This window comes from Capronia epimyces, assembly GCF_000585565.1.
Source record: "Capronia epimyces CBS 606.96 chromosome Unknown aczIQ-supercont1.4, whole genome shotgun sequence".
In the NCBI taxonomy this organism is placed as follows: domain Eukaryota; kingdom Fungi; phylum Ascomycota; class Eurotiomycetes; order Chaetothyriales; family Herpotrichiellaceae; genus Capronia; species Capronia epimyces.
In genome coordinates this window covers 1,684,205-1,708,236 of record NW_006912907.1, presented here as the reverse complement: position 1 = coordinate 1,708,236, position 24,032 = coordinate 1,684,205, and the positions used below count along the sequence as shown (strand labels likewise).

At 52.9% G+C, this 24,032-nt stretch overlaps 9 protein-coding genes across 9 annotated transcripts; 5 read left to right on the top strand and 4 right to left on the bottom strand.

Annotated features, from left to right (window-relative positions):
* Window positions 1–363: 363 nt before the first annotated feature.
* Window positions 364–2,268, bottom strand: A1O3_05251 (uncharacterized protein; the record flags this gene model as incomplete). Its single annotated transcript, XM_007735376.1, has 5 exons — window positions 364–847; window positions 894–1,743; window positions 1,803–1,984; window positions 2,043–2,073; window positions 2,121–2,268. 5 exons carry the CDS (start codon window positions 2,266–2,268, stop codon window positions 364–366), a joined length of 1,695 nt encoding a protein of 564 aa, XP_007733566.1.
* A 246-nt stretch (window positions 2,269–2,514) lies between these two features.
* Window positions 2,515–3,502, bottom strand: A1O3_05250 (uncharacterized protein; the record flags this gene model as incomplete). Its single annotated transcript, XM_007735375.1, has 2 exons — window positions 2,515–3,129; window positions 3,179–3,502. The coding sequence occupies 2 exons, from the start codon at window positions 3,500–3,502 to the stop codon at window positions 2,515–2,517; spliced, it is 939 nt and encodes a 312-aa protein (XP_007733565.1).
* Window positions 3,503–4,129: 627 nt separating this feature from the next.
* On the top strand, window positions 4,130–9,373 carry A1O3_05249 (uncharacterized protein; the record flags this gene model as incomplete). The annotated part of the gene is made up of 8 exons (XM_007735374.1): window positions 4,130–4,456; window positions 4,507–4,699; window positions 4,753–5,133; window positions 5,243–5,839; window positions 5,894–6,005; window positions 6,059–6,322; window positions 6,381–6,799; window positions 6,855–9,373. The coding sequence occupies 8 exons, from the start codon at window positions 4,130–4,132 to the stop codon at window positions 9,371–9,373; spliced, it is 4,812 nt and encodes a 1,603-aa protein (XP_007733564.1).
* Window positions 9,374–10,346: 973 nt separating this feature from the next.
* A1O3_05248 (uncharacterized protein) lies at window positions 10,347–12,104 on the bottom strand (the record flags this gene model as incomplete). The annotated part of the gene is made up of 3 exons (XM_007735373.1): window positions 10,347–10,619; window positions 10,763–11,899; window positions 11,970–12,104. 3 exons carry the CDS (start codon window positions 12,102–12,104, stop codon window positions 10,347–10,349), a joined length of 1,545 nt encoding a protein of 514 aa, XP_007733563.1.
* A 978-nt stretch (window positions 12,105–13,082) lies between these two features.
* Window positions 13,083–14,883, top strand: A1O3_05247 (uncharacterized protein; the record flags this gene model as incomplete). Its single annotated transcript, XM_007735372.1, has 3 exons — window positions 13,083–13,349; window positions 13,426–13,720; window positions 13,808–14,883. 3 exons carry the CDS (start codon window positions 13,083–13,085, stop codon window positions 14,881–14,883), a joined length of 1,638 nt encoding a protein of 545 aa, XP_007733562.1.
* A 1,723-nt stretch (window positions 14,884–16,606) lies between these two features.
* A1O3_05246 (uncharacterized protein) lies at window positions 16,607–18,226 on the top strand (the record flags this gene model as incomplete). Its single annotated transcript, XM_007735371.1, has 3 exons — window positions 16,607–17,359; window positions 17,436–17,630; window positions 17,729–18,226. The coding sequence occupies 3 exons, from the start codon at window positions 16,607–16,609 to the stop codon at window positions 18,224–18,226; spliced, it is 1,446 nt and encodes a 481-aa protein (XP_007733561.1).
* A 179-nt stretch (window positions 18,227–18,405) lies between these two features.
* Window positions 18,406–19,446, bottom strand: A1O3_05245 (uncharacterized protein; the record flags this gene model as incomplete). Its single annotated transcript, XM_007735370.1, has 1 exon — window positions 18,406–19,446. The coding sequence occupies one exon, from the start codon at window positions 19,444–19,446 to the stop codon at window positions 18,406–18,408; it is 1,041 nt and encodes a 346-aa protein (XP_007733560.1).
* An 825-nt stretch (window positions 19,447–20,271) lies between these two features.
* Window positions 20,272–21,562, top strand: A1O3_05244 (uncharacterized protein; the record flags this gene model as incomplete). Its single annotated transcript, XM_007735369.1, has 2 exons — window positions 20,272–20,734; window positions 20,841–21,562. The coding sequence occupies 2 exons, from the start codon at window positions 20,272–20,274 to the stop codon at window positions 21,560–21,562; spliced, it is 1,185 nt and encodes a 394-aa protein (XP_007733559.1).
* Window positions 21,563–22,638: 1,076 nt separating this feature from the next.
* On the top strand, window positions 22,639–23,607 carry A1O3_05243 (uncharacterized protein; the record flags this gene model as incomplete). The annotated part of the gene is made up of 1 exon (XM_007735368.1): window positions 22,639–23,607. The coding sequence occupies one exon, from the start codon at window positions 22,639–22,641 to the stop codon at window positions 23,605–23,607; it is 969 nt and encodes a 322-aa protein (XP_007733558.1).
* Between the last annotated feature and the right edge of the window lie 425 nt (window positions 23,608–24,032).

Sequence of the window (24,032 nt, the reverse complement as noted above, 5' to 3'; positions counted from 1 at the left end):
ATCTTCAATCTTCAATCTTCAATCTTCAATCTTCAATCTTCAATCTTCAATCTTCAATCTTCAATCTTCAATCTTCAATCTTCGGTTCTCACTAAGGTATCTAATTAGCAAGGCCCCTCTGATATCTCTAGGAGAACAAGATACCATCATACTAGCCCTACGCTCCCTCTTCCTAACTTCAACTCGCTCCCGAACCTCCCGCCAGACGATGACTTAGCTCCCGGATTTCTTACAAATTTTCCTATATTTTCATCATCTTGCTGCTTATTTCGATACAAGTTTCCACGATATCTTATCATTTTTCAGGTCATTCCCGTTATCATTGATCTATAAGTCAAAGGTCCGCCCCAAAGTCCACCCGAGTCAGTCTTCGAGCAGTCGGCAGTTGTCAAGCAGTCCTCGGAGACCTTGGACATCGTCTGTCATCCCCTTCCTCTCTGCCACGAATTCTTCCCTCATCCCCGCCAATTGAGCCAAATGAAGTTTCTGGCGCTGCATGCGAAGCACTCTTTCTTCGATACTGTTCTGCACGATATAGCGATATACCGTGACGGGATTTATCTGGCCGATTCGGTGGGCACGGGCTGCAGCTTGCTCCTCGCGCATGGGATTCCAATGCGGCTCGACGATGTGGACATAAGATGCTCTTGTCAAATTCAGCCCCACTGATCCTGTTCCCAAGGTGAGGAGCATCACCAGTGTTGATGAATCCTCTTGAAATGTCTTGATGGCTTCGCGTCGCTGCTCTATGGAGCTTGTGCCGTCGATGCGGGCGAATATTATTTCCTGCTCTTCCAAACCTTTCTGGATGGCGTCCAATGTTCCTCTCCAGTTTGAGAACACAATGCTGGTGAATGATCAGTGATGTTCCAAAAGACAAGGGATGTACATACCTTTTTGGGGGTACACCTCCGTTCTTGTGTAAGGACGCCAACATATCAACGACTTTGCGAACCTTGGAGGACATGAAACCTGAATCGACTGTTGTGGTTTCACATTCCCCTTCGTCGGAGACCGCGACTCCGGAGTTCCAATCGCCCAGAAAGAAGGTTGCATCGTCGTCTTGAGAACCACATATTGGGCAAGATGAAATTCGAATCCCTACATCACCCATCAATTGGCCCTCGGTGTCCAAACATCTGTTACATATCGAGTGACCACAGTCAATCTCCACCGGTCTATCCACTGATCCTTTGCAGCCGCGAGCGTCACATTTCTCGCACTTTGGTACTTCAGGTGATGTCTTCGTACACAGTACGTCATTCTCTGACACGGACTTGGATAAGCCATGCTCGCAGATGCGGCGTAGCTGGCGAATTCCTTGAACGAAAATCGGTGATGTTGTCTTGGCTCCTTTGCTTGTACCCTGAGTCAAGTCTGCCAGGAGTCTTTCCTTGATCTGCTCGTATTGGATGCGTTCAGTCTCTGACAACTCGACTAGGACCTGCGATACCCGGCTTTCTGGGAGATTTAGGTCGGCCTTCACTCGTCGGATCGAACAAACCTTCATCATAAGCTGGAGGTTTGCTAGACCTTGTTCATCACGGTGACTTAGAGGCCCGGTGACGAATCTCCGAATGTCCTGCGGCGCTGCAAAGGGGCGGAATCTGAGAAAGCGTGTCAGAGCAAAGATATCTCGGAGGCCGTTCTGGACAGGCGTTCCAGTCAAGCACCAGCGCCTCTGCGCCTGGATGCGGCTGACAGCAGCAAATTGCTGAGTGGCGGTGTTTCGGATCCAATGGGCTGTTGAAGCCGTTCATTAGCAAGACTTGTCCTATCTTCCGGCTCGTTAGGTTCCAAACCTTCATCTAAGATGACACGAAACCACAAATACTGGTTGAGCACGCTCGCCGAGTCTTGTGCTGCCTTTGCAAGGGTTTCATATGTTGTCAAGACCACTTGTGCATGTTCCATTTCTGCGCTGAGTTGATTCTTGCCTGAGCCATGGTAGGTCAGGACAGTCAGGGAGTTGGGTAGGAGATGACTGGCGGTCAAGTGTCAGCCAGAGACGTTGTAGAGGTGCAACTCGATATGCAACTCACCGATTAATCTCCCATTTCCAGCTATCGATAGCTATACTAGGTCAGACAATTGACGACAACTGTGCATTTCCAACATACTAGACAATGGTGTCACGATCAGCGTTGCACCTAGTGGCTGTCGAGTACATGGGTCGGGAGTCGGTGGTCTCTGTTCGGAAAACTGTACGGCCTCATGCAGAGTGTGCACAGTCAAGGTCAACATGGAGAGGCTCTTTCCCATGCCCATGTCATCCGCCAATAAGCCACCTCGGCAGTCATTTCGTGGCTCATGGCAGGTGTCACCTGTTAAGGAATGTTCGTATCTAGCAGTTGTTAGTGGAACTCTCATTTCACCAATGTAACGAGACCAACCCTCGTCCCCGATGATGTGGTAGTTGTCGCCAAAGAGTTGGCGTATTGCCGGGCAAAGGCGTTTCGTTTTCTCGACTCAACATAAACTTGACAGCAGTGATTTGGTGGCTATCTCAGAGTGTCAGCCGTGACCACTATGGGAGCCAAAGGTCACATACGGTTTGAGCGTTGATATAATCCTCCTGTCTTGAACAAAGTCATGATCTTGATCGAACGTGATGCGCTCATTGATGATGGCAGCGATTCTGCCCTCGAAATCCCTTTGCTTGTCGTGGTCTTGCTGCATAAATAGAGGGGTTGTGTTGTTTTCGTCAACTGTGTAGACTTGAGGATTCACGTAAAGAATGGCTTTGTCTAGATGTGATGGTTCTTGTAGGAATATGCCGTCCTTGTCGAGTTCAGTAGCCACAATGTCAGCCTGAGATTCATCTCCGTACACGTTGACAACACCTTCAAGGACCTGATGCGAAGAGTTCTTTGGCCTGCGTGGCTTGATATCTTTGTCTTGGATGGTGTAAACATCACATCTGAGCATGGGCACTTTCTGGCGTAGGCGAGTAAGAATGGGGGAGTGATGCATATCGAGGTGAGCAACCTCGTCCAGCACATCATTGATGAGAATGACAGCCCCGGAGCGAAAACGGACTCTCCATGGCTTATCCGGGTTATTGAAGGATATGTTAGAATCCGTGGAGCGGTTCCGTCTTTTCAACGGAGCAACATGAACACCATAAATCTAGCAGGATGAGAACAACTTCAACAAGGAGCTGGCAGTCACCACCTACCGTGCCGTAGCATACTTCCAAATTGGGCTCCTGTTTGGCGGGCTGACTACTTGTACAGGATGTGACAGAGTCCAACTCGATGCCATGGCTGACCAGGCTCTCTGCGGCTGTGGAAGCGGGTGTAACAGAGTCGGATGCGTCACGTTGATCTGGTGTATCGCCTGATGGAGGGTGGTCTGGCGAAGATGGAAATTGCGAAACCTCCTCGGACGGCGGAGGACTGGGGGAGACAGATCTTGTCCGGGGCTTTTTCTGCTTGACATTCGTGCCGAATCCATGGTCCAAGCATACGGCCCGGGCCGACCGCTTGCGGGAAGATGACATTGCACCGTTGGGTCCTGTCATCTGGAAGCAAGGAGCGAGACATCATGCGAGACTTAGAACTGCCCATATCGAAGGACATCGTGAGAGGGAATGGCTCAAATAGCGAGCAGCAGCAGGACAACCTGTGTCTATTGTCCTTGTTCAATCATTCGTCGCAGTGAGAAATGGTCCGGAGTTCTGTAGCGGTGAGTGCGCCTCGTTCAGCCACATTCAACCACTTGGGGTGCAACACAACCATTCCATGCAATTGGGCATTCGAGTCGGTGTCAGCCTAGAGCTCGACCCTGGCAGACACCAACCAGCCAATCTGATGCTGTGCTTGATGTTGTACAACAGCGCAGCACATGCCTAGGCGTACGCAAGGTTGTAACCGGTGTGGCAGTGTTTGACACTCGTCTCATCGACATTGGCTGATAGGGTTGCCTGCAGGTGCAGGCGCAGGCGCAGGCATAGGCGCAGGCCAGCGATCCTCTCACCAGATGGTTGGCAACTTGGCTTTGGGACAGACACAACTCGTGCTCTCTCGGTGGCCTGCTCTAATGAGGCGCTTGTCTGCTGGGTTCGATCAGGACTCAACTTCTCTCCTTCTGCCCAACCCACCAAAGCCTCATACCTTGAACTTCCACGATGGCTGCTTGCCCGCAATCAATGTCGGATACCACTCAGCCCGACAGCAGTCAGGGTCTGTTCTTCGATGCCTGTAATACCTTCCGACACAATGTACCTCGATCTGTCTTGGAGCAATTCCAAAGCGTCACTTCTCTGAAAGACCTTGAACACGCTATCAAGGAGATCGAGAGCCAACAAGCAGCGCGTCGATCGTTAAGGAACCTGCGCAAAGTCCGTCCATTCCTCAATGCGCTGAACGATTATGCCGGAGTGATTGAGGTCTTTGTCAACGCCAAACCAGACATTATGGCCTTTGTATGGGGTCCGATCAAGTTCTGTCTCCAGGTATATCTCTCTCAGTTGCCTGTAGACTGATCTAACCTCGGGCCTGGCAGGTTACTTCAAAGTTCGATCGGGCCTTTGAATCGCTGTTGAACACATACGTGCAACTACGTGCCTCGTTCCCAAACATCAAAGCCATCGAGGAGCTTTTTAAATCTCACGAAGCCGTCCGCACAGTTCTCAGCAACGTCTATGCTGATATACTCGCCTTTCACACCAGGGCCATTCTATTTTTCTCTAAACGTGGTTCGACCATACCCAGATTCTGTCCGTGAGGCCCTTCATCTGATCTGTGACAGGCTGGAGAATCGTTCTTCGAGTGACTTGCCGGCCCTTTAGTGATCTATTTGGTGATATATTTCAAAACCTTGACCAATCCAAAACACTCCTTCTAGACACCGCAAACATAGCCCACTTCCAAGAGTCTCAAGAGGGACGGCAGCTCACCGTCCAAGCCTTCCAAGAGCAACAGGATGAAGCAAGGCAACGCAGACGCCAATACGTTACCACCTGGCTCAATGCATTCCCACACAAGAACCAACAAGCTGACCTACGGGCCCTCCGAAAGGAGTATCCTGGTACAGCTACATGGATCTTGCGAGAACCGGCTTGGGAAGGTTGGTCGACCAACAGTGCCCGTGATGAACGAGTATTCTGGGTTTCTGGTATTCCGGGAGCTGGTAAGCGCCTCCATCGTCCTCACAAAGTTAATACGCGTTACGAGAAGACTAGAGAGAAGACCATGCAGAATCAGGCTAGTGCGTTGTTTACTTACCCATGTTTCTTTAGGCAAGACAGTGCTTTTCAGCGTCATGGTCGACGACCTCGAGACAAAGGCCGACCGTCTAAGAGAGAAGGTCGTGGTGTATCTCTATTGCAAGTACAAAGACAGCTCAAGAGACAACTTCCTGGCCTTGCTGAGGTCTCTCATCAACGGCCTCCTCGCAGGCAACGAGTTTTGCCTGGACTATCTCTATGATGTCGCAGTTCAAAGTGGGGAGCCTCAAGCAACCACTATACAGCCCTTGAAGCAGGCTGTCCATGACCTGTTACGATGTCATGAGCAAGCTTTCATCGGCATTGATGGACTTGACGAATGTGAGCCGTCAGAACGTGCCTTGCTCATCTCCTTCATCCGAGATCTTCGGTCTTCTACGCAGGATGAGCTACCTGTGCACCTTTTCGTGGCGAGCAGAGCAGAACACGACTTGGAGAAAGCCTTTGGCTCGGCCTGCAGGCTTAATCTCACTCAGGAGAATGTCTCCGCGGATATCCAAAGCTACACAATGGCGAGAGCACGCGCATTGAGCCGGAGCCGGAGCCGGTTTCTAATGGGTGAGGGCGAGGAGCGTGAGTTGGCGAGTGACGTTGCAAAGCGAGCAGACGGTGCGTCGGTCCCTCAGGAGCCTGGCTAAATTCCGCGGGACTGATTTCGCACAGGAATGTTTCTCCTTGCCAAACTGACGTTTGCTATGTTCGACCAATGCTTGAACAGGGAGCAATTCGACGAAGAACGAGCTGGTGACAGACTGCCCAAGGGCATTGACGAAGCGTAAGTCTTGACATCTATCCCCTTTCTAGGAATCAAACTGATGGCCGGGATAGTTACAGCAGACTGCTATCTCGGATCCGGGACAGGGATGATGCTGCCAGGAGGCCCGGTGCCAGGCCACTTCTCGAGATTCTGACATTCGCACGTCGAACATTATACAGGCATGAAATCCAAGCAGCATTGTCCATCAGCACGCAAAAGAGAGACATCGACATTGAGCGACGGAGATATACACAGGAGTTCAAAGAGATCTGTGGATCCCTGGTCGAAGTGAACTCTGACGAGTCGGTGGTTCTTGTGCATGCCACTGCCAAACAGTGGGTTCTGATGGCCAGTCGTACTCCAGGTCCCCTTGCAAGCTGACGTCCTCAACAGGTTTTTGGCCAGGGAACCGCATGATTTATTCAACCCTGCTGGAGCGGAAGCAAGGCTCGCACACACTTTTGCCGTCTACCTATGCATGGACTTCTTCAACACCAGTTCCAACGAACAGAGTTTGAAAGATGCAGCAATGAAAGGGTGCTTTGCATTGCATCGATATGCCCTCTGCCATTGGCTGTCACACGTGGAATACTGCTTCAGCCTTAGGAGCCCCAGCCGGTATCCCGAGGGGGGGTTGCAAGCTCTGCATAACGACATTGAAACAGCGCTAGCCGTCGCCTTCAACCATTCAGGCAATCAGGACGGATTCGATCAGACAATGAACTCAACCGAGGCCCGCTGGAGCTATTTGGAAGCAATAACTTCACCTTTCAGAGATCTGCGGAGCAACGTTGACCCCTTGGAGGATACCAGTGAGTTGATAGGTACAGTAGGTGTATCCAATTTCTGGCTAATCATTATGTGAAGGTCCATTCTCCCAAGCCTTTCAGCACTTGAGGCGCGTGGAGACCATCGTCGAGGATTTGATAGCAAACTCGGATGTGACAAACACCAAGGAGTTGTTGCGAACTCAATATGGCAGTCGCCCGTACTACTGTTCTTCCCCGGGCTGCAGGAAATTCTACGAAGGCTTCTCGTCTCGAACCAAAAGAAACACCCACGTCAAAATCCATGAAAGACCTTACAAGTGCGAGTATATTGATTGTGACTTCGCTAAGACGGGATTTGCTTCCCAAGCCGGCTTGAAACACCACATCGATTTTTTCCATAAACCCAGCGACATCGACAACTTGGTGGAGATATTTGCACAACTGGAGCCTCGATCTTTCTTGGATCTTCTTACTGAAGCAGCGGACAAGGACGACGCAGACAAGGTGGAAGCCCTTTGTGCCGAGGCTGAGCACCCTCTACTCCCTCTGGCTTATTCTGCGGGTCTTCTACGCCGAGCATTCCGGCGTAACTCTCTGGAGTCGGCAGGTGTATTGATCAAATATTTGGGTAGTCAGGAAGTACTTCTGAAGGCAGACGCTCTCATGTCAGCAGTGAAAAAGGGCGATGTAAAGCTCCTACGACAAATATTGGACATTACGGGAAGGGATTGTTACCAGTCGAGGAGTGGACTGTTGACAGCTGCTCTGATTGTTGCTGTAAAATCCGGTAACGTCGATTCCCTACCGGCGCTGCTAGATTGTTTCGAGTCAGTTACAGATATTTACTACTGTTATCGCCCACTGCAAGCAGCAGTAACGACAGGAAGATTGGACGCCTGCTCACTTCTTGTAGAGCATGCAGAAAAAAGAGGCAATCTCAAAGTCGTCAAAAATACCTGTATGATGGCCGCGGGCAAGGGTCGAAGGGATATTGTGCGGCTACTTCTACCACAGCTACTGGCAAAGGGTCACTTCACCCAGAAGAGGTATCTGCCTGTGCAATCAGCTGCGAACGAGGACGACGCAACATCTGCCTTCCTAGCCATCGTCAACACGAGGAACGGCGGCAAAGGATTCCGAGGCAACCTACAGGAAGCTGCATCTCGAGGAAATCTTCAAGACGTCAAGACTATACTTCAATTGGGAGTTGATATCAACTATACAAGCGGTTCCCACGGCACTGCCTTGGCTGCTGCTGCTAGGAAAAACCACATCACTCTGGTCAAATTTTTGCTTGAGAATGGCGCAGATGTTGGCGTTCTTGGAGGCAATCATTATGGAAGTTCCATAGGAGCGGCAGCAGCTGGTGGGTTTCTCGAGATCATGGAGATTCTGACAGAAGCCGGCGCATCCTTGAATAACTGCTACTATTCCTACACAAACGTAAGGAAGGTTTCATGCACAGCTCTTCACGCAGCAGCCTTAGAGCCTCAGGAGGCTAGTATAAACTGGCTGCTTTCTCACGGTGCAGATATCAACGTATTGGACGGAGAAGGCCAAACTGCTTTGGTTTCATTGGTCTCAAGTTTGGATACTCGGAAGTATCGCGGTCGTCTCAAGTCCGTTCCGAAGCTGCAAAAGATGATAAAGATCACGACTATGCTCTGTGAGGCGGGACTGGACATCAACAAGCGCAGCACAAACAACGAATATGTCTTGGGAGCTCTGCTTCATAGCATTCCCAATGTGGTGCCTAACGAAAGGTCTGGAGACACGTTGCTACGGTTTGTGCAGACCATGATCGACCATGGTGCCCGTTGCGATATGAAGGGCCCACAAGGTCGATCAATACTCTTCGAGTTTGGGAGACCTTCCTTGATAAACTACAGCTTCACACGATCTCTCGCAACTGTTCTAATTGATAATGGTGCAGATATCGACATGGAAGACGATGAGGGGATCAGCGCAAGGCAACACCTGACTAGGACGAACCCTGGACTTTTAGATTCGCTCGGGATCTCTCACTGGATATCGCAAGTCACAGACAGTGTGGAGGAGGCAAGCAGCCGAGAAGTGAGGCAGTCAGCGACCGACGGCAGCTTGGGTCTGGACATACAGCCTCTACCAAACGGCCATGACACGAATTCAGACCTTCAAATCCATCCTGGTGCTGCGATAGACGAGGAAGAGTTCAGAAGCTGGGACCAAGCAGATACTGATATCCCGATCAAATGCCATCCCCCATGGGATATAGACGAGGCAGAAGATGTCGACATGTCCATGGAAGGCCAGGAGAGCCTAGGTGGCTCCTATCATGACACTCACTCCCAGGGTATTCATGGCCCAAGCCACGGATCACAACACGATCCAAGTTGGAACACGTTTTCGAATCTCGATTCGACTGCAATGCAAGATTCAGTATGGTTCAACGATGCCATGGCTTGGTCCAGCTCTACACCGGGTCCCTCTGCCCCTGACATCTACCACGACAGTCTGGATGGAAACCCTTGGGTCGATGACGACAGCTTATCCTCTCCAAATCGGCGGACTGGACCTTGGACTGGAAACAACGACCCACTAGGAGCCGATGAGCAGATGGGAGGTCATTTCGGCTAGTGGCATGAAGAAGGGCTCGAAGATCATGGCAACAATGCTAACAAGGCAACGGGACAACAGATCTGGGTATATGAGTTGTGTCGGTTTCAATACCATGGGGACTGTCTCTAAACAGTCGGCGCGAGCAGGTCAGATAGACAACGAAATCACGGGCATCTGGGCAATGGCAAATGGGCAATGGGCAAAATGCAAGAGGCAATGGGCAATGGCAAATGGGCAATGGGCAATGGGTAATGTATAGATAGGGTCTGTGAACAAGAAACCCCAAACCATCTAGACCCAACCCAACCCATCTCATGACCGAAGTCTGGGCCCCCAATGGTTGAATATCGACTGGATATCCGTACATGAATACAAGTGTGACGGGTGAAAGGGGCAAGGGGCAAGGGGCAAGGCTGGGAACGGCGGGATCCTGGCGGGGGTACTGTAACAGGTATATAAGTAGTATCAGTAAGTAGTAGGTGAGCAGTACTACATCAAACAAAACATGACTCCGCACGAGCACGTGCAAGTAGAAATCCAAAGATACGAAACGAGTTTCAAGTTCAACATGACCAATGAATAAAAGCTTGCAGCCCACAGCGACGTTCGACGAGGTTATCGAGGTCGTTCAAGAGAACGAGAAGAAACGGTTTGTTTGCCTTGAAATACGTCGGGGGAAGACAGAGCGAGACTGAGAGCGAGAACGGTGCCATGCCGGCGCCGGCGCCTGTTCAATTAGCTGCTGACGTGTGTAGTGACGGGAGTCTAGTATTGATATAATATATAAGTAGATATGTCACCGTAGCTCCCTATCCAACTTGTATATTACCTCTAAGACCCATCGCTAGATTCTGCCTACCAACAAGACTACTGTATCCCTGACACCGACACTGACACGACATGGACCGTTCACCCTTGTTCCTGTACAGTACTCCATATCACCCCAAACATGCCAGGATCGCTGCCATTAACCGGTCTTTCTTGATAACTCTTACTCTTTGACGAAAGCGGTTTCCTTGACAGCCGTGGCGGTCGGGTCGGTGGCCATGTCCTGACCGTCGAGAGCGAGATCGGCAGCCTTGATGATGTTGGTTTCCTTCATGTACCACTTAATGATGGGGAGCAGGCACAGAGGGCCGAAGGCGAGGAAGCCCCAACTGCTTCCGAACATGAATTGGTGCGAAACGCCTCGGAAATCCAGGGCGTAGGCACACACAGTGCAGGCGGATTGCCAGAACGTGAACATGGAGAAGTAGACGGATAGCTGCAAGGGTCTGATGTCAGTTACTGTATACTGGACATGGATTCCCAGGGGGCAATGCGGAAAGAGGGGAAGGGGAGGGGGAGGAGAATCAAAGACTGGCCATGGCCAGAAGATATGTCGGGGATAGAAGAACTAGAACGTACCTCTCGGCGGTCATTCGACAGGGCTCCGATGAACCACAAGCCGAAAGTGTTGTAGCAGCCGTCCATGAAACCGTACATGACGTACAAGAATGCCTTGGGCCCGTAGCCGGGAGTGTAGACGTCGAGTTTCTGGGATTCCTTCAGCCCAAACTTGGTCTCGACCATGGCGAAGTAGCCGCCGATGTTGACGCCATTGACAAGCAGCCAGACGAAAGCCAGGCCGACGTATGCTCGGTGCCGGCGGTTCAGGGGCAGCTTGTCGGTCATGATCAGCATGACCCATGCGGAGAAGATCTGGGCAATGCCAGACATCAGCGTGTTGAGCGCTCTTCCACGCACGGTGAAGACGGGCGAGTTGTAGCGGTTGTTCTGGTAGATGGAGTAGTAGTTGATGGCCCATGCGTACGGCCACATCCACATGATATATTTGTGATCCTTCAGCACTTGCCACGAGGCCCGGAGCTGCTCCAGCCAGGTCAACTGGGCCGGGAGCGTGACTCGCGTGCCGTCCTCGCGCACCATCTTGGTCATGGGGTAGAGCAACAGGGCGACGCAGGCGCCGGTGATCATGAGGATGAAGAGGCCGATGTAGGTCCCGTCACTGACCGTGGACTTGTTGCCTACCCCAGCGTTCCAGTTCTGGCCGACGGGGATGGCAGACCCGACCACCGTGCCCACCTGAAAGACGGTCCAGAAGATGGAGACGTAGAGGCCCTTCTTGTCCTCGGTGGCATATGCCGAGATACCGGTCCGGTCAGCCGTCCATAGGAAAGCGGCCGACAGACCGTTCCAGGCACCGCCGAAATAGACAAAGCCCTCATTCCCCGTGCGGTTGTAGCACCAAAGACTGGACGCGTAGGCGGCGTACCCGACGGCGCCGAAGCACAGAGTGGCGCGCATTCCGAAGTAGTTCAGGCAAGCCGGTGAGACGAAGCAGAAGACGGTGAAGACGGTGTAGAGGGTGATGTTGGCGCCGTCGGCTAGAGTGGCAGTCTGCTGTCCCGCGCCGCCCATGGCGGTAATCACATGGTACATTCCCACGGTCAGGAAGATGACGAAGCCCAGCATGGCGGTCTGAACCCGAGGATGGCGGTAGGGATACAGGTTCAGGCCGAAGACATGGTAGGGTTTGGGCACCTGGGAGAGTGGTTGTTAGTCTTCAGTCTTGGTCGGCCTGGTCGCCAGCGGACACATGAGGCCATCATACCTCGACAGAGCCCTGGACCTGCAACGCAGCTTCGTCGGAGGTGGTATGCAGGCCTTGTCCGGCCTCGAGGGCGTTATGGGTATACACCACCTCGGCATTTTTGCCGACGTTGACAGCCTTGAAAGGGTTCTTCATCGTGGCCGTGTGGACTTCAGGTTCCAGGCAGGACGGGCGACGAAAAAGATGGTTGAAGTCTAGCTCGACTCGATGCACCGGATTCGGGGTCGGGGGCCGGCGTCGTCGCCAGAAGCTTTATAGCTTGCAGAGGGAGGACAGGCTCATCTTGCAGGGAAGTCTTATCTCGAGGAGAGATGAGATAGATGAGAAGTCAGATGGTCTCGGTGGACCGCGATGCCTAGACCTGGCATGGCGAAGGGTCTGTATCTAGTAAGTCCTATCAGGTATCTTGGAAGATACGGTAGTGTAACGTGGCGTGGCATGGAAGCTGGAGTCCATCAGTGCTGCTCTCGTGTCTGCGGCATTGGGCCAAGGCCATGAAAATCCTCCCCAAGGCTGTAGCCCATCAAGATTGGAACCCTAAACGCTAGTGCCTCCCAGCGGTTCGGGCGGGCATTTAGGTGCTGGTACTGGTATCGTACCGCCTAAGTATGGTACCAGTACTGCGTATAGCAGACATCGTCCTTGGTTTTTTATCGCCAGCTCCATAGCCTGGCTCCCTGCTATAGGCTCCTTAGGCTTTGAAATTAGGCGAAGGAGGCCCCTACGCCTTATCGCTGGCCGGGATTATATTATTCCGCCGTACTGTACTAGTAAATGCCCAATTACAGTACGGAGTACGGAGTCCCTTGTGCCACCACCCACTCTGCCACTCTGTACTCCGTACTCTGTAGGTAGTGTAGAGCATGATGGTCCTATCCTATCCTGAACTCCGTATTATTGTGGATGGATCCTAGCTACTCTTCTCTCTATACTTGATGCTACCAACTTGGCTAGTTCAGGGCCTGTCCCCGATCCCGAATCCACTGCGCCATGGCCACTACTACTGTCAACTTCACTCTTTTCTGTGACGATCTTTTAAAACCACGGCCGTCGGTTACTTCCCTTGTGCCATCGTCACATCTGTTGCCAGTACTATCGTAACAATCCGACGCCATGAGACCGTGGCAAGACATCGCCGCCGAGGAGCAGGCTCGAGTCCTTTCGGAATTGCCCAAGGAATGGCTCCTTACAAGTCCGCCGGCTGACAATGTCGCGAATGTCATGCAGGTCCCGTATACGTGCGGACTGCTGAGCGATCAAGAGTTGGAATGGACCGACAAGGACGCGACGGAACTGCTGGGCTTGCTGGCCAGCGGGGAAGTCAAGAGTTACGATCTCACCTTGGCCTTTTGCAAGAGGGCAGCGATTGCACAGCAGCTGGTAGGTTTGGAAACATTGTTCCCTGGATTCCGTCTCCCAGGGATATTTGATGTTTGTTCTGACAATGTTACTACAGTTGAACTGCATGACGGAAATGTGGTTCGAAGAGGCGCTCCAGCGGGCTCGGGAACTCGACAACATTCTCGCAAAGACGGGCAAGACGGTCGGCCCATTCCACGGCCTCCCCTTCTCCATCAAATGCACGTTTGCCATCAAAGGCAAGAGATCGTCGAGTTGTTACGTCGGCTGGGCGAAGAACGTGGCCGATCAGGACGCGCCGATAGTCAAGGTCATTCGCGATGCCGGTGCTGTTCTGTTCTGCAAGACGACCAACCCTCAGACAGTGATGCATCTCGAGACGGTTTCAAATTGTCAGTCTCAAGAGCGACGCACCTACCCCTACCCTCTTCCAACTTCGATGGTCTCTTCGGAATCATGCTAACTTGACGGACGTGCAGTATTCGGCCGAACATTGAACCCGTACAATCGCCAGCTCACTCCCGGTGGATCGTCCGGCGGCGAGGCTGCGCTCGTCGCAATTGGCGGGTCGCCAATTGGTCTGGCCGCCGACGGAGGAGGTAGCATTCGTTCACCAGCCGCCAACAACGGCCTGTTTGGGATGAAGTGCACACCGGAGCGGATCCCCATCTTCAGGGGCACCCTCAGCCAGCGCGGGTGTAAGTCATACCCGATCGTGGCTGGACCAGTGACTCGAACTGTGCGCGACTCGGAGCTTTTCATGAAAGCTGTGCTGGACGCTGAGACATGGCGCATCGAACCTTCACTCGTGCCCTTGCCCTGGCGGTCGATCCCGATGCCGGAAAAGATCAAGATCGGCGTGTATACGGATGATCTCGTGTGCAAGCCGCACCCGCCGATCACGTATGCTTTGAATCTGTTGAAGGAGAAAATCAGGGCGCATCCGGCGTTTGAACTGATCGAGTGGACGCCGTACAAGCACGGGCAAGGCTACGACATCATCCGACAGCTGTTCTGGGAGGACGGCGGAGTCGAGACCAAGGCCATCATGGAAGATGCTGGGGAGCCCATTCTTCCGCTGACCCAATGGGTGATGAAGGCACCGCACATCAAGGCGCGCACGCTCAAGGAGAGCTGGGAGCTCAACTACCAACGCGACGTGTTCCAGAAGGAGTACCTCCAGCACTGGCAGTCAGCCGCGGTGGTGCCGGATTTCCTGGTCGGCCCAGTCGGTCCGTCGGCCGCGCCCCGGCACGAGACTGCGCGGTATTGGGGCTATACGGCCGTGTTCAACCTCCTCGACTACCCAGCCTGTTCGTTCCCCACGGGACTCTTTTGTTTCGCGGCGTCGCATCCCGCCGATCTCGAGTACCAGCCAAGGGACAACGAGTTCGACGCCTACAACTGGAACAACTACGACGCGAAGATCTTCGAGGGCGCCCCCATTAGTCTGCAGGTGGCGGGGCGGAAGTGGGATTGTGAGAGGACGTTGAGAGCGGCGGGGTTGATGACCGAGTTGTTTGGAGTGGACAGGACCCCGTCAGCGCGGAAATAAATAAATAAATAATTGAATGAATGAACCGACGGTCAACAAACATGAACAGAATATCATTGTCGAGTGACTAAGTAGACGCCTCTCCTATGTTCTGAAATAACCAACGTAACGTGAGTATATTCATACCTAGATGGACCTACATAGTACAAACTACCTACCTACTCCTGCACAACAACGACATGGCAGGGAATGGCAGACATAGTTGGTACATACTACTCAGGGCCTAGCCGTGGACATACAGAGAAGTTAAGTGTCTACCTGCATTTGCGGCCAACACCCTTAACCCTAACCCTAAATCTATATGCCTCGAGTCACCGTACCCATCAATCACATCACATCAGCAGACATCAGATTCACCACCCAACCTGAATACCCAGGATATACTGTACGGGTTCTACACTGGACCCCTCAGCCTTGGCCTTAACCCCTGCGCCCCGCCCACTGCATGGCAGGTGATGGAGGCTCGCGAGACCAGCGTTGTTCAGGCGGATATAAGTTTAAGTAAAGTATACAAAATGCAGTACTGTATCCATACAGAGAGACCTAGGTACTTAAGGTAGGTACCTACCTACCTAGTTTACAATATTCCTCAGCCTTTTAGTAGGTTAGGGTAGATATCTATCGGCGCCACGTGCGCGTAATTACTAATTGCCGCTTTTGTCTTATCTTATCGGTCGTCGCCGGAAGTGGTAATTCGGCTGCTGCCATCATGATGGAGCCGGCAAGATTACGGGGACTTGGTACTCGTACTGTACCGTACCGTAGACACGGCACCATACTCAGGTACCTTAGGTAATACTGCACCTAGGGTGTGGTTAGGTACCTCTGAGGTCCATACGGATATATGTTCTATGTTATCTGTACGGATACTCCGTACTGTAAGCTTGGCTCGTGTCCTGTCCATTGGGCTTGGGTCTTATCAGTGAGTGACTAAGGTGTGGTCCCGCCACCGCCAGCCTTGTCGGTCAGTGCCACAGTGCCATGTGAATTGCAGTGGCCACACTACAAGTAGGTAGGTACCTAAGGTAGGTGGCCGAGCAAGGGCAAGCTGGAATGATCCGATCCAATCCAATCCAATCCATGGATGCAATTGGAATTCCCGTACTAAGTACCGAGTATGTAATTGTAATTGTAATTGTAATTGTCATTGATCGTACGACGGTATATGCCATGTGTTAGAGGTGATCTGGTACCCGGTACCTAGCACCACCCACCTAGCACCACCCACCTTAAGTATAATAGTCTCTAGTCCCATCGCTCCACATCACATCCACATCCACATCCACATCCCAGCGGCTCGGGCGGCCGTTGATACTGGACTGCGACGCACTACCCCTACTCACTGTATGCCATGTGGTAGGAGTGGTAACAGTCACAGTAACTCTACCTAGTACTCGTAGTAGCTGAACCCTCCAGGCAGACATTACTGTACAATCAGACACGACACAGGGCGCAAGCTGAATGAGGTGATGGATGATCAGGGACCCGAACTGTGCAGACTCCAGAACCGCTAATTCCCTTCCCTTCCCCTCAGACCCCAAAATCCAGATATAGATCCCGTGCAGGCTGCTGTCCCTTTCCATGCATTGTATGTAGTACCTTGACTACCCTACCTCGTTGGCGGCTTCCCAGGTTAGGTCGTTCTCATCATTGGAGCAGTGCATTCCATTCCATCCCATCGATTCATTCGTTTCCTTTCCTTTCCTTCCCTCCATTCGCAGCCATGTCTCTGGATCCTTTCTTCCAAGATTCTCACATCTTTCACCGCTCCTTCAGTCACAAGCCACTCCATGTGGTCGCGGCCGATGGGCTCACCCTGACTCTCGACGATGGCCGCAAGATTCTTGATGTCACGGGCGGTCCGGCCGTCGCATGTCTAGGACACAATCAACCCGAGGTCGCCAAGGCCGTGCTCGACCAGCTGTCCAAAGTCGGCTATCTGTTCTCCGGCGGCGGCTACAGCGAGAGCGCGACCGAAGAGCTGGCATCCTTGCTCCTGAAAGACACCCCTGGCGGCCTCAGCAAGGCCATCTTTCTCAACAGCGGTAGCGAGGCCACAGACGCCACCATCAAATTGGTCGTGCAGTACTGGAACACCCGCGGCCAGCCACAGCGCCGAAACTTCATCGCGAGAAAACAGTCGTATCACGGCAACACGCTGGGAGGCCTATCCATGTCCGGCCATCAGAGTAGGCGGGCAATGTACGCCGATTTCATGACCGACAGGGTGTCGTTCGTCGATCCGTGCTACGCCTACCGCTGCAAGCTGGACAACGAGACCGATGAGATGTACGTGCAACGACTGAAACAGCAACTCGACGATGAATTCCAGGCTCTGAGTCCCGATACTGTTGCGGCATTCTTCGCCGAGACAATTGCAGGAAGCACCTTGGCGTGTGTCCCCGCAGAGAAGGGCTATTTCCAGGCCGTTCGGGAGGTGTGTGACAAATACGGAGCACTCCTGGTGCTGGACGAGGTATGTTGATGTTCCCATTCCCACACCTTCCTCAACCTGCATGCTGGGCCTGGATCTGACTTCAATTCCCTCGTAGGTCATGTGCGGGATGGGCAGAAGCGGTACCATGCATGCGTGGCAACAGGAAGGTATCCGAGGTCCCGACATCCAGACCATCGGCAAATCGCTCGGTGGTGGGTTTATCCCGCTATCGGCGGTGCTGGTTCATCAACAGATTTTCGACTCCATTGCCAATGGCTCTGGCGCATTGGCTGGAGGGCATACATTTCAGGTGAGGCTCAGCCGCTTGATTCGCTTCCTGCACAATCGTCCCATTAACTTCCTTGCTGCATGCGAATATACTGACTGTGCTTGTCATTCCTACCCCAGGCTCACCCCGTATCGTGTGCTGCAGCGCTGCAAGTCCAGAAAATCATTCGCCGCGATAACCTTCTTGAAAACGTGCGGCGCATGGGCGTTGTCCTAGAGAACCTCCTAAAAACCGAGATCGCGCCGCTCCCTCTTGTTGGCAACGTACGAGGACGGGGGCTCTTCTGGGCCGTGGAGTTCATGCTCGACAAGTCAACCAGGACACCCTTTCCGCTCGGCGACGATGTTTCAACTCGCATCAAGGATGCGGCGTTGGAAGAGGGCGTGAACGTGCTTTCGAATATGGGATTTGCAGGCATGCATAAGATCGACACCGCCGCAATAACGCCACCATTCACCGTGACCGAGGGAGAGCTTGTCGAAGCCGTGCAAAGATTGAAGAGAGCGATCGTGCGGGTGAGCAAGCCATATCTGGCGGCGCGGGAGACTGTTTGCAATGGAGAAAAGGCCCTGGGGGTGGTGGAGACCGTGGTGCCGGTCAACGAGGTATCGGTGTGAGGCAGCCTGAATGAATCTGGCCAGAGAATGTGAATGTCGAAATGTCTAGCCGTGTCGTAAACAAGTTGGAGTTCGATCACCTGCGCGAGATGAAGAGTATTGACTTGCACCGAATCAGAATCAGGTGCGGCTGCACCTCCCTGCTCTGGCTTTGGGACCCGGCAGCGGCGGTGTTCAACCTAGGTGATCGAAAGCATCCATCTGCGCCTCGCAAGCACGTCTTTCCAGTCGATTTTACGCCCCCCGGGGCTCGAAACGCCTGTTGCTCGCAAATGCCATACCTCCTCCAAAACTTTCAGCACAACTTCCATGTTGTGGAAATGTCGCTCGTTAATGATGTCTAGCATCCGGTGTCGAATCACCTGTACGTGACCAGGGTCTTCCGCTTCGCCTCCGGCCATGAACATGGGGAATAACAGTGAACTCTCGGCCAGGCATCGTGCTGGCATTGATTGGACCCGCTGCACAATGTCAACAACCTGGCGTTCGATTTTCTTGACCACCACATGGGTGTATTCCGGTCGGTGTTGGCGGAGTGTGCGGTAGATATAAATGAGAGCGGCACTGCGATACATTTCTGCAAGATTGACCAGCTGTTCATTGTCCGACAGGCCGCAAGTCCAAGATATCAGAGCCTGCTCGATCCGGAATGCGGAGGCGGAGAAGGAGCCATCAAGACCTTCCTCAGCAGCGGCAGGGTTCGCCATATCGACGTCCAGAATACTGATCTCGGATATCAAGAACATGATCCGCGACGCCAGACCAAAATAAGTGTCGGCACCGACATTCCCCATGTCGGCCCAGTATTCGCCGGAAACAAGTAAAGGCTTCCGACCCTCGGCCACCGCCATCATAATGTCATGATAGGCAAAGCTCCGCAGCAGCCAGCGGCCCTCGAAAGTGGTGGAGAAGCGCCTCAAGTCAAGGTCGGCAGTGGCCCCAGTGGCTGCCATAGATCGAATCATTTCATACGCACCTACGTGATGCCGAAACCATTGTTCAGTGTCGCCTGAGATGCTTTCTAGGGAGCAGTGAATCAGACATGAAGCCAGCTCCATCTCAGGATCTCGGTTAGATGAGCCTAGTGAGGTCATGAGCGAGTTCAAGGCCGTAGAGCGGTGCGCTATGGCTGCCGTCTCATAGGACTTGTCCTGCAAGGACAGGTGGGTTGACGACCAAGCTGTAATGGCGTCCAGTAACAACGGGGATTCCATAGCCATGGGTAGATACACTGGTCCATGACGCCTCAGTAATATGCGCTGCGAGGATTCATTGAGGGTGTGGCACACTTACCAGACAAAAAGCAGTTGTTCTCCGAGGTCGTTGTCAGCAGGGTGGTGAATGACTGTGTATAATACCGTAGCATCACTCTCCGACTGGGCGTGTCTCGCCCAGATCCATTCTCCAGCCAGAGAGACGACAGGTTCGGAGCCGGTGGGATCAGAAGGCACGTACAAGATGCCGGCCCTGTTGGAGGTTGCGCGGATACTTCAGATTTCTTCTTCGGCCTACCAACACGAGGCGGAGGATGGCGTGGGTCTTCGCGCTGACAAGTGAAATTCAAGCGGTTGCATTGGTGACAGACAGGATAGGCGCCATCACATTTCTTCTTCCTGGATTGGGGCAAGACTCAGCGAGTGGTTACAGGATCCTGGTAAGGGGCCAAGGGACCAACCTCTGGCGACATGTTAGACAGCCATTCCGCTGCCTCGCTCTTTTAGCCTGTGTCTCTGTCGTATTCTCGGGTGTGTTGGGGCCCATGGCGTCGCTGTACGAATCCCATCTCTATCTGGACAGACTGGGAGGATGAAGAAGATGGCAAGTCGTTGTCTTTATCTTTGACCGGATGGATACTATCTACGGGTGTGGCACGTGACTTTTCTTATCGATAGTTGTAATCATGTGACTAGCATTGACGCCGAGTGGGAATCTTGGCTAGGGCGGCGTCACTCGTTTCGTTTTCTGTGGGTGCGTCAGATACGATGAGATGAGCTGAAGTCGATGAACTACCACAACCATTCAACCCGCCCAACTTGGCTGCGGCAATGTCCTTCCGCAAGCGTAACGTAGGCCTTACTGGCTCTGCGGGAGCGGATGGGACAGCCCAGACTCCCCCGGCCCCCCAGACACCCCCAAAGGAACGGGTCCCGCTGCCGGGAGTACGGCCATCGCCTCTAGACGGGCGACCAACAACGTCCACTGGTACAGCCAGCCTCGATGCCCTACTTGCCGGACACTCCGGCCTCGCCCTCGGCAGCTCCATCTTAATCGAAGAGAGCGGCACTACAGACTATGCCGGCGCGCTGCTGAGATTCTTTGCCGCAGAAGGGCTACTGCAAGGGCATCATGTCCACGTCGTTGGCCTGCCGGAACATTGGGGCCGAGAGCTTCCCGGCGCCGTTGGAGAGTCCGAACAAAAAGAGAAGCCGGCCGAGCACACGGAAAAGATGAAGATTGCGTGGAGATATGAGAGTCTAGGCCAATTCGGCGCAGGCACGAACACAAGAGGTGGGCAATGCCATCCTTATAGCATAGCTAGACCCTTAATGCTACTTGATTCGAACGTTTCTCAATTCTTCCATCATCGTGTCACTGACAGGTCTGTGTTTCGCAGAACGGCAACAGACAATACCAAAGCAAACAGCCCAGAACACAGAACCGGGACAAGCCATATCAGTGCCATTCCGTCATACGTTTGATCTAACAAAGCGACTTGTCCATCCAGCTTCCTCCAAGTTGGATTTTGTCCAGCTGGGGATGAATCCCTCACAATCACCATACATCCCGGTGCTTGAGCATCTCCAAACCTCTCTAACAAGGTCGACGACCGATACAATCCACCGTATCATCATTCCGTCCATCCTGTCGCCAGCTCTCTATCCGCCACAGTCCAGTCAACCACAGTATATTCTGCATTTCTTGCATGGCATACGCTCTCTTTTGGCCGCATACCCTGACCGGATGATAGCAATCATATCACTTCCATTGTCTCTATACCCTCGGTCGTCTGGGCTTGTCAGGTGGGTAGAGCTGCTTAACGATGGCGTTCTTGAGCTGTCTCCCTTCCCGCACTCAGCAGATGGAGATACCCAGGTCTCTCGTGGCCCTGCCGGGACAACGGAAGAGCCTCCTCAAGGTCTCCTCCAAGTTCACCGATTGCCAATATTGCATGACCGTGGGAGCGGCACCGGCATATCGGAAACCGACTGGACCTTCACCCTGAGCAGAAGGAAGTTCACCATCCGGCCGTTCAACCTCCCGCCGATTGAGGGTGATACAGAAGCTCAGCAAGCATCAGCGGACCTCAAAGGGAAGAAATCCGACATGGAATTCTGAGTCTGAGCCGTTCCATCATATCCATTCAGATTTCACCGTCTTCGGGATATCGGGTTTGTTGGTTAAGCATCGTCTCCATCTCAATGTGTTCCGAAGACGAGGGACCAGGAGTAGTCATTGTGCGGAAGTAAGTATGATCGTAAGATCCATGGCGAGGATCAGCACTGAACCCCGACACCCTGGCTCGAAAGCTTGTGCCTAGGCACGATGAAAGGGCTAGAAAGACTGGTAGACTCATCAGAAACAGTGAGGCCGTTGTAGGGCGGGCTCGTACCTAGAAAGCAGAGGAAGGGCACGAACACCAGCAATGACAACAGCCACAACACGCCCATCTGTGGATAAGGATGGTGGAAAGCTGAAGGCTGGAAGGCAAATATCCGAGCTGAGCCGGGCGAATCTGATTGTTCAGTATATGTAAGGATCAGAAACCACACTGCGAATGGTGATGGTTAGACGTCGGCTGGTTGTTGGTTGTGACTGATGGACGACATGTATGGCCTTGTGCTCCCCCGTACGGAGTACTGCATGTGCTGCCCGTGTGCGTTGCCGTATTGCCAAGCATCAAACATGAACTTTTCTAGACCTCCATGCACTAACGAGCACTTCGACTTCAACTTCAACCTTCTGCCATCATCCTCTCTGCTGGCATGCCTCAGACCATGTAGCCTCATCTTTTTGCTTGAGGGCGTGCCTTTCAAGCCTCTTGGTCTCTCCTTTCCCAGTCGGGAAATCCTGGTTGGATTTACTCCCGTCTGCTCCCAGGCTTCAGTTCTACCTGACAAGGAAACAGTAGCCTGGCCAGTGGCCTCAGCCCGGAGCTTTATCAGCAAGAGCAAGCATCTACAAGGTGAGTCCTGCCCCGGTCGTTTGTTTCCGAAATTGCATGATTAAACCACTTTTATAATCTGTCAATCCACTGAACACTCTTCGGAGCACATGATTGAAACAATCAAATCGTTGTTGAAATATGATCGCATTTCTCTCCCTTGCCAACTTTTCCCGCCGCAATAGAAGGCAATGCTGACGCAGCTTCCCTTCTTGACTAGGTTGAGATTGAGCGATCTTTATCTTTCATGATGGATGCATCTGCAGACCTCGGGTTTGACTACAAGCCCGACCTTCCAGTCCCCATTTCCTTGGTGGGCGGAAGATATCTGCTTTTCGACGTCAAGATCGCCACTTTTCTTCGACGTGAACACCGAATCTGCGGCACCACCATCGGCACTCTTCCGTTGAGCCCGTCCCAGAATCTATTCCTCGGCGTGCCGGTGGAGATCATGCCGGAAGAAGCTCAGCTTCTGGTTGAACAGGGCGTGGCATTAATTGTCGATGACCCACGAGCCCATGACGAAGCAATTCGCTCCGCCGACAAGGCCCGACGGGCAGACTACCTAGCGAGGATACAGAAGCAGTCGACGCAGGTGGAACAGCTGAGAGTAGAGGAGAAAGAAGCGTCACGGAAACGTGCCTTGGACAAGCGATCCACGAACAGCCTAGCGCAGCCCTCTGCGACGAGTTCAGACCGGCCTGCTAACGCCAACGCCAACGCCAACGCCGGGCTGTTCGACTTTGGCGAAAGTGAGGCTCCCACAGCCAGGCCAGCTGATAGCAGCGCTGGTCACGATGCGGCCCATCCTAGTGTAGAATCACCGGTGAAGGTGCTGCCTAACGCCACATCATCAAGCAACTATCACGTTACGCCTGCCACGTCTCGGCTTCTTCTGCCGACTCCTCCATCCACGCCTAAATTGGAGATAGATGACTTGCCGTCCTCCTATCCCCTATACCGGCATCTCCACAACAGAGGGTTCTTCATGACGCCCGGGCTACGGTTCGGCTGTCAGTACACTGTCTATCCAGGCGATCCTCTTCGGTTCCATTCCCACTTCCTTGCCGTGGGAACTCAATGGGACGAAGAAATCGATCTGATGGAGCTGGTCGGTGGTGGCCGACTCGGCACCGGTGTCAAGAAAGGTTTCTTGCTGGGTGGCGCCGATCCCAGCGGCGAGGTCCGGACTTTCAGCGTTGAATGGGCAGTAATGTGATTGTTAGCAGCGAATAGAGCTTTCTCACACACACCACAAGGCTACGTTCTGCTTTAGTGCTGCAATTGGCCTATGGCCTATGGCCTAGTTGTCCAGTCCGTCCTAGAATCCTATGTAGCATGTACGCCTGGTCCCACACTGGCCCGTACGGTCCATGACATCTTCCTGGCGAGGTGAGGTAGTTACGTAGATGTCCAGCCTGTCCTAAAATCCTAGGTAGTATGTACGCCGGCTCCCACACTTGCCCGTATGGTCCATGGCATCTTCCTGGCGAGGTGAGGTAGTTCCGTAGATGTCCAACCGTTGTACATGGAGGTGGCGACCAGGTGAATGTACTTCTCCTTGTCTCCCGTGGATTGGGGAGAACATAGCCTGTATCTTCTCTCGTGTCTCTCGTGGATGGGGAGAGCATAGTCTGTATCTCC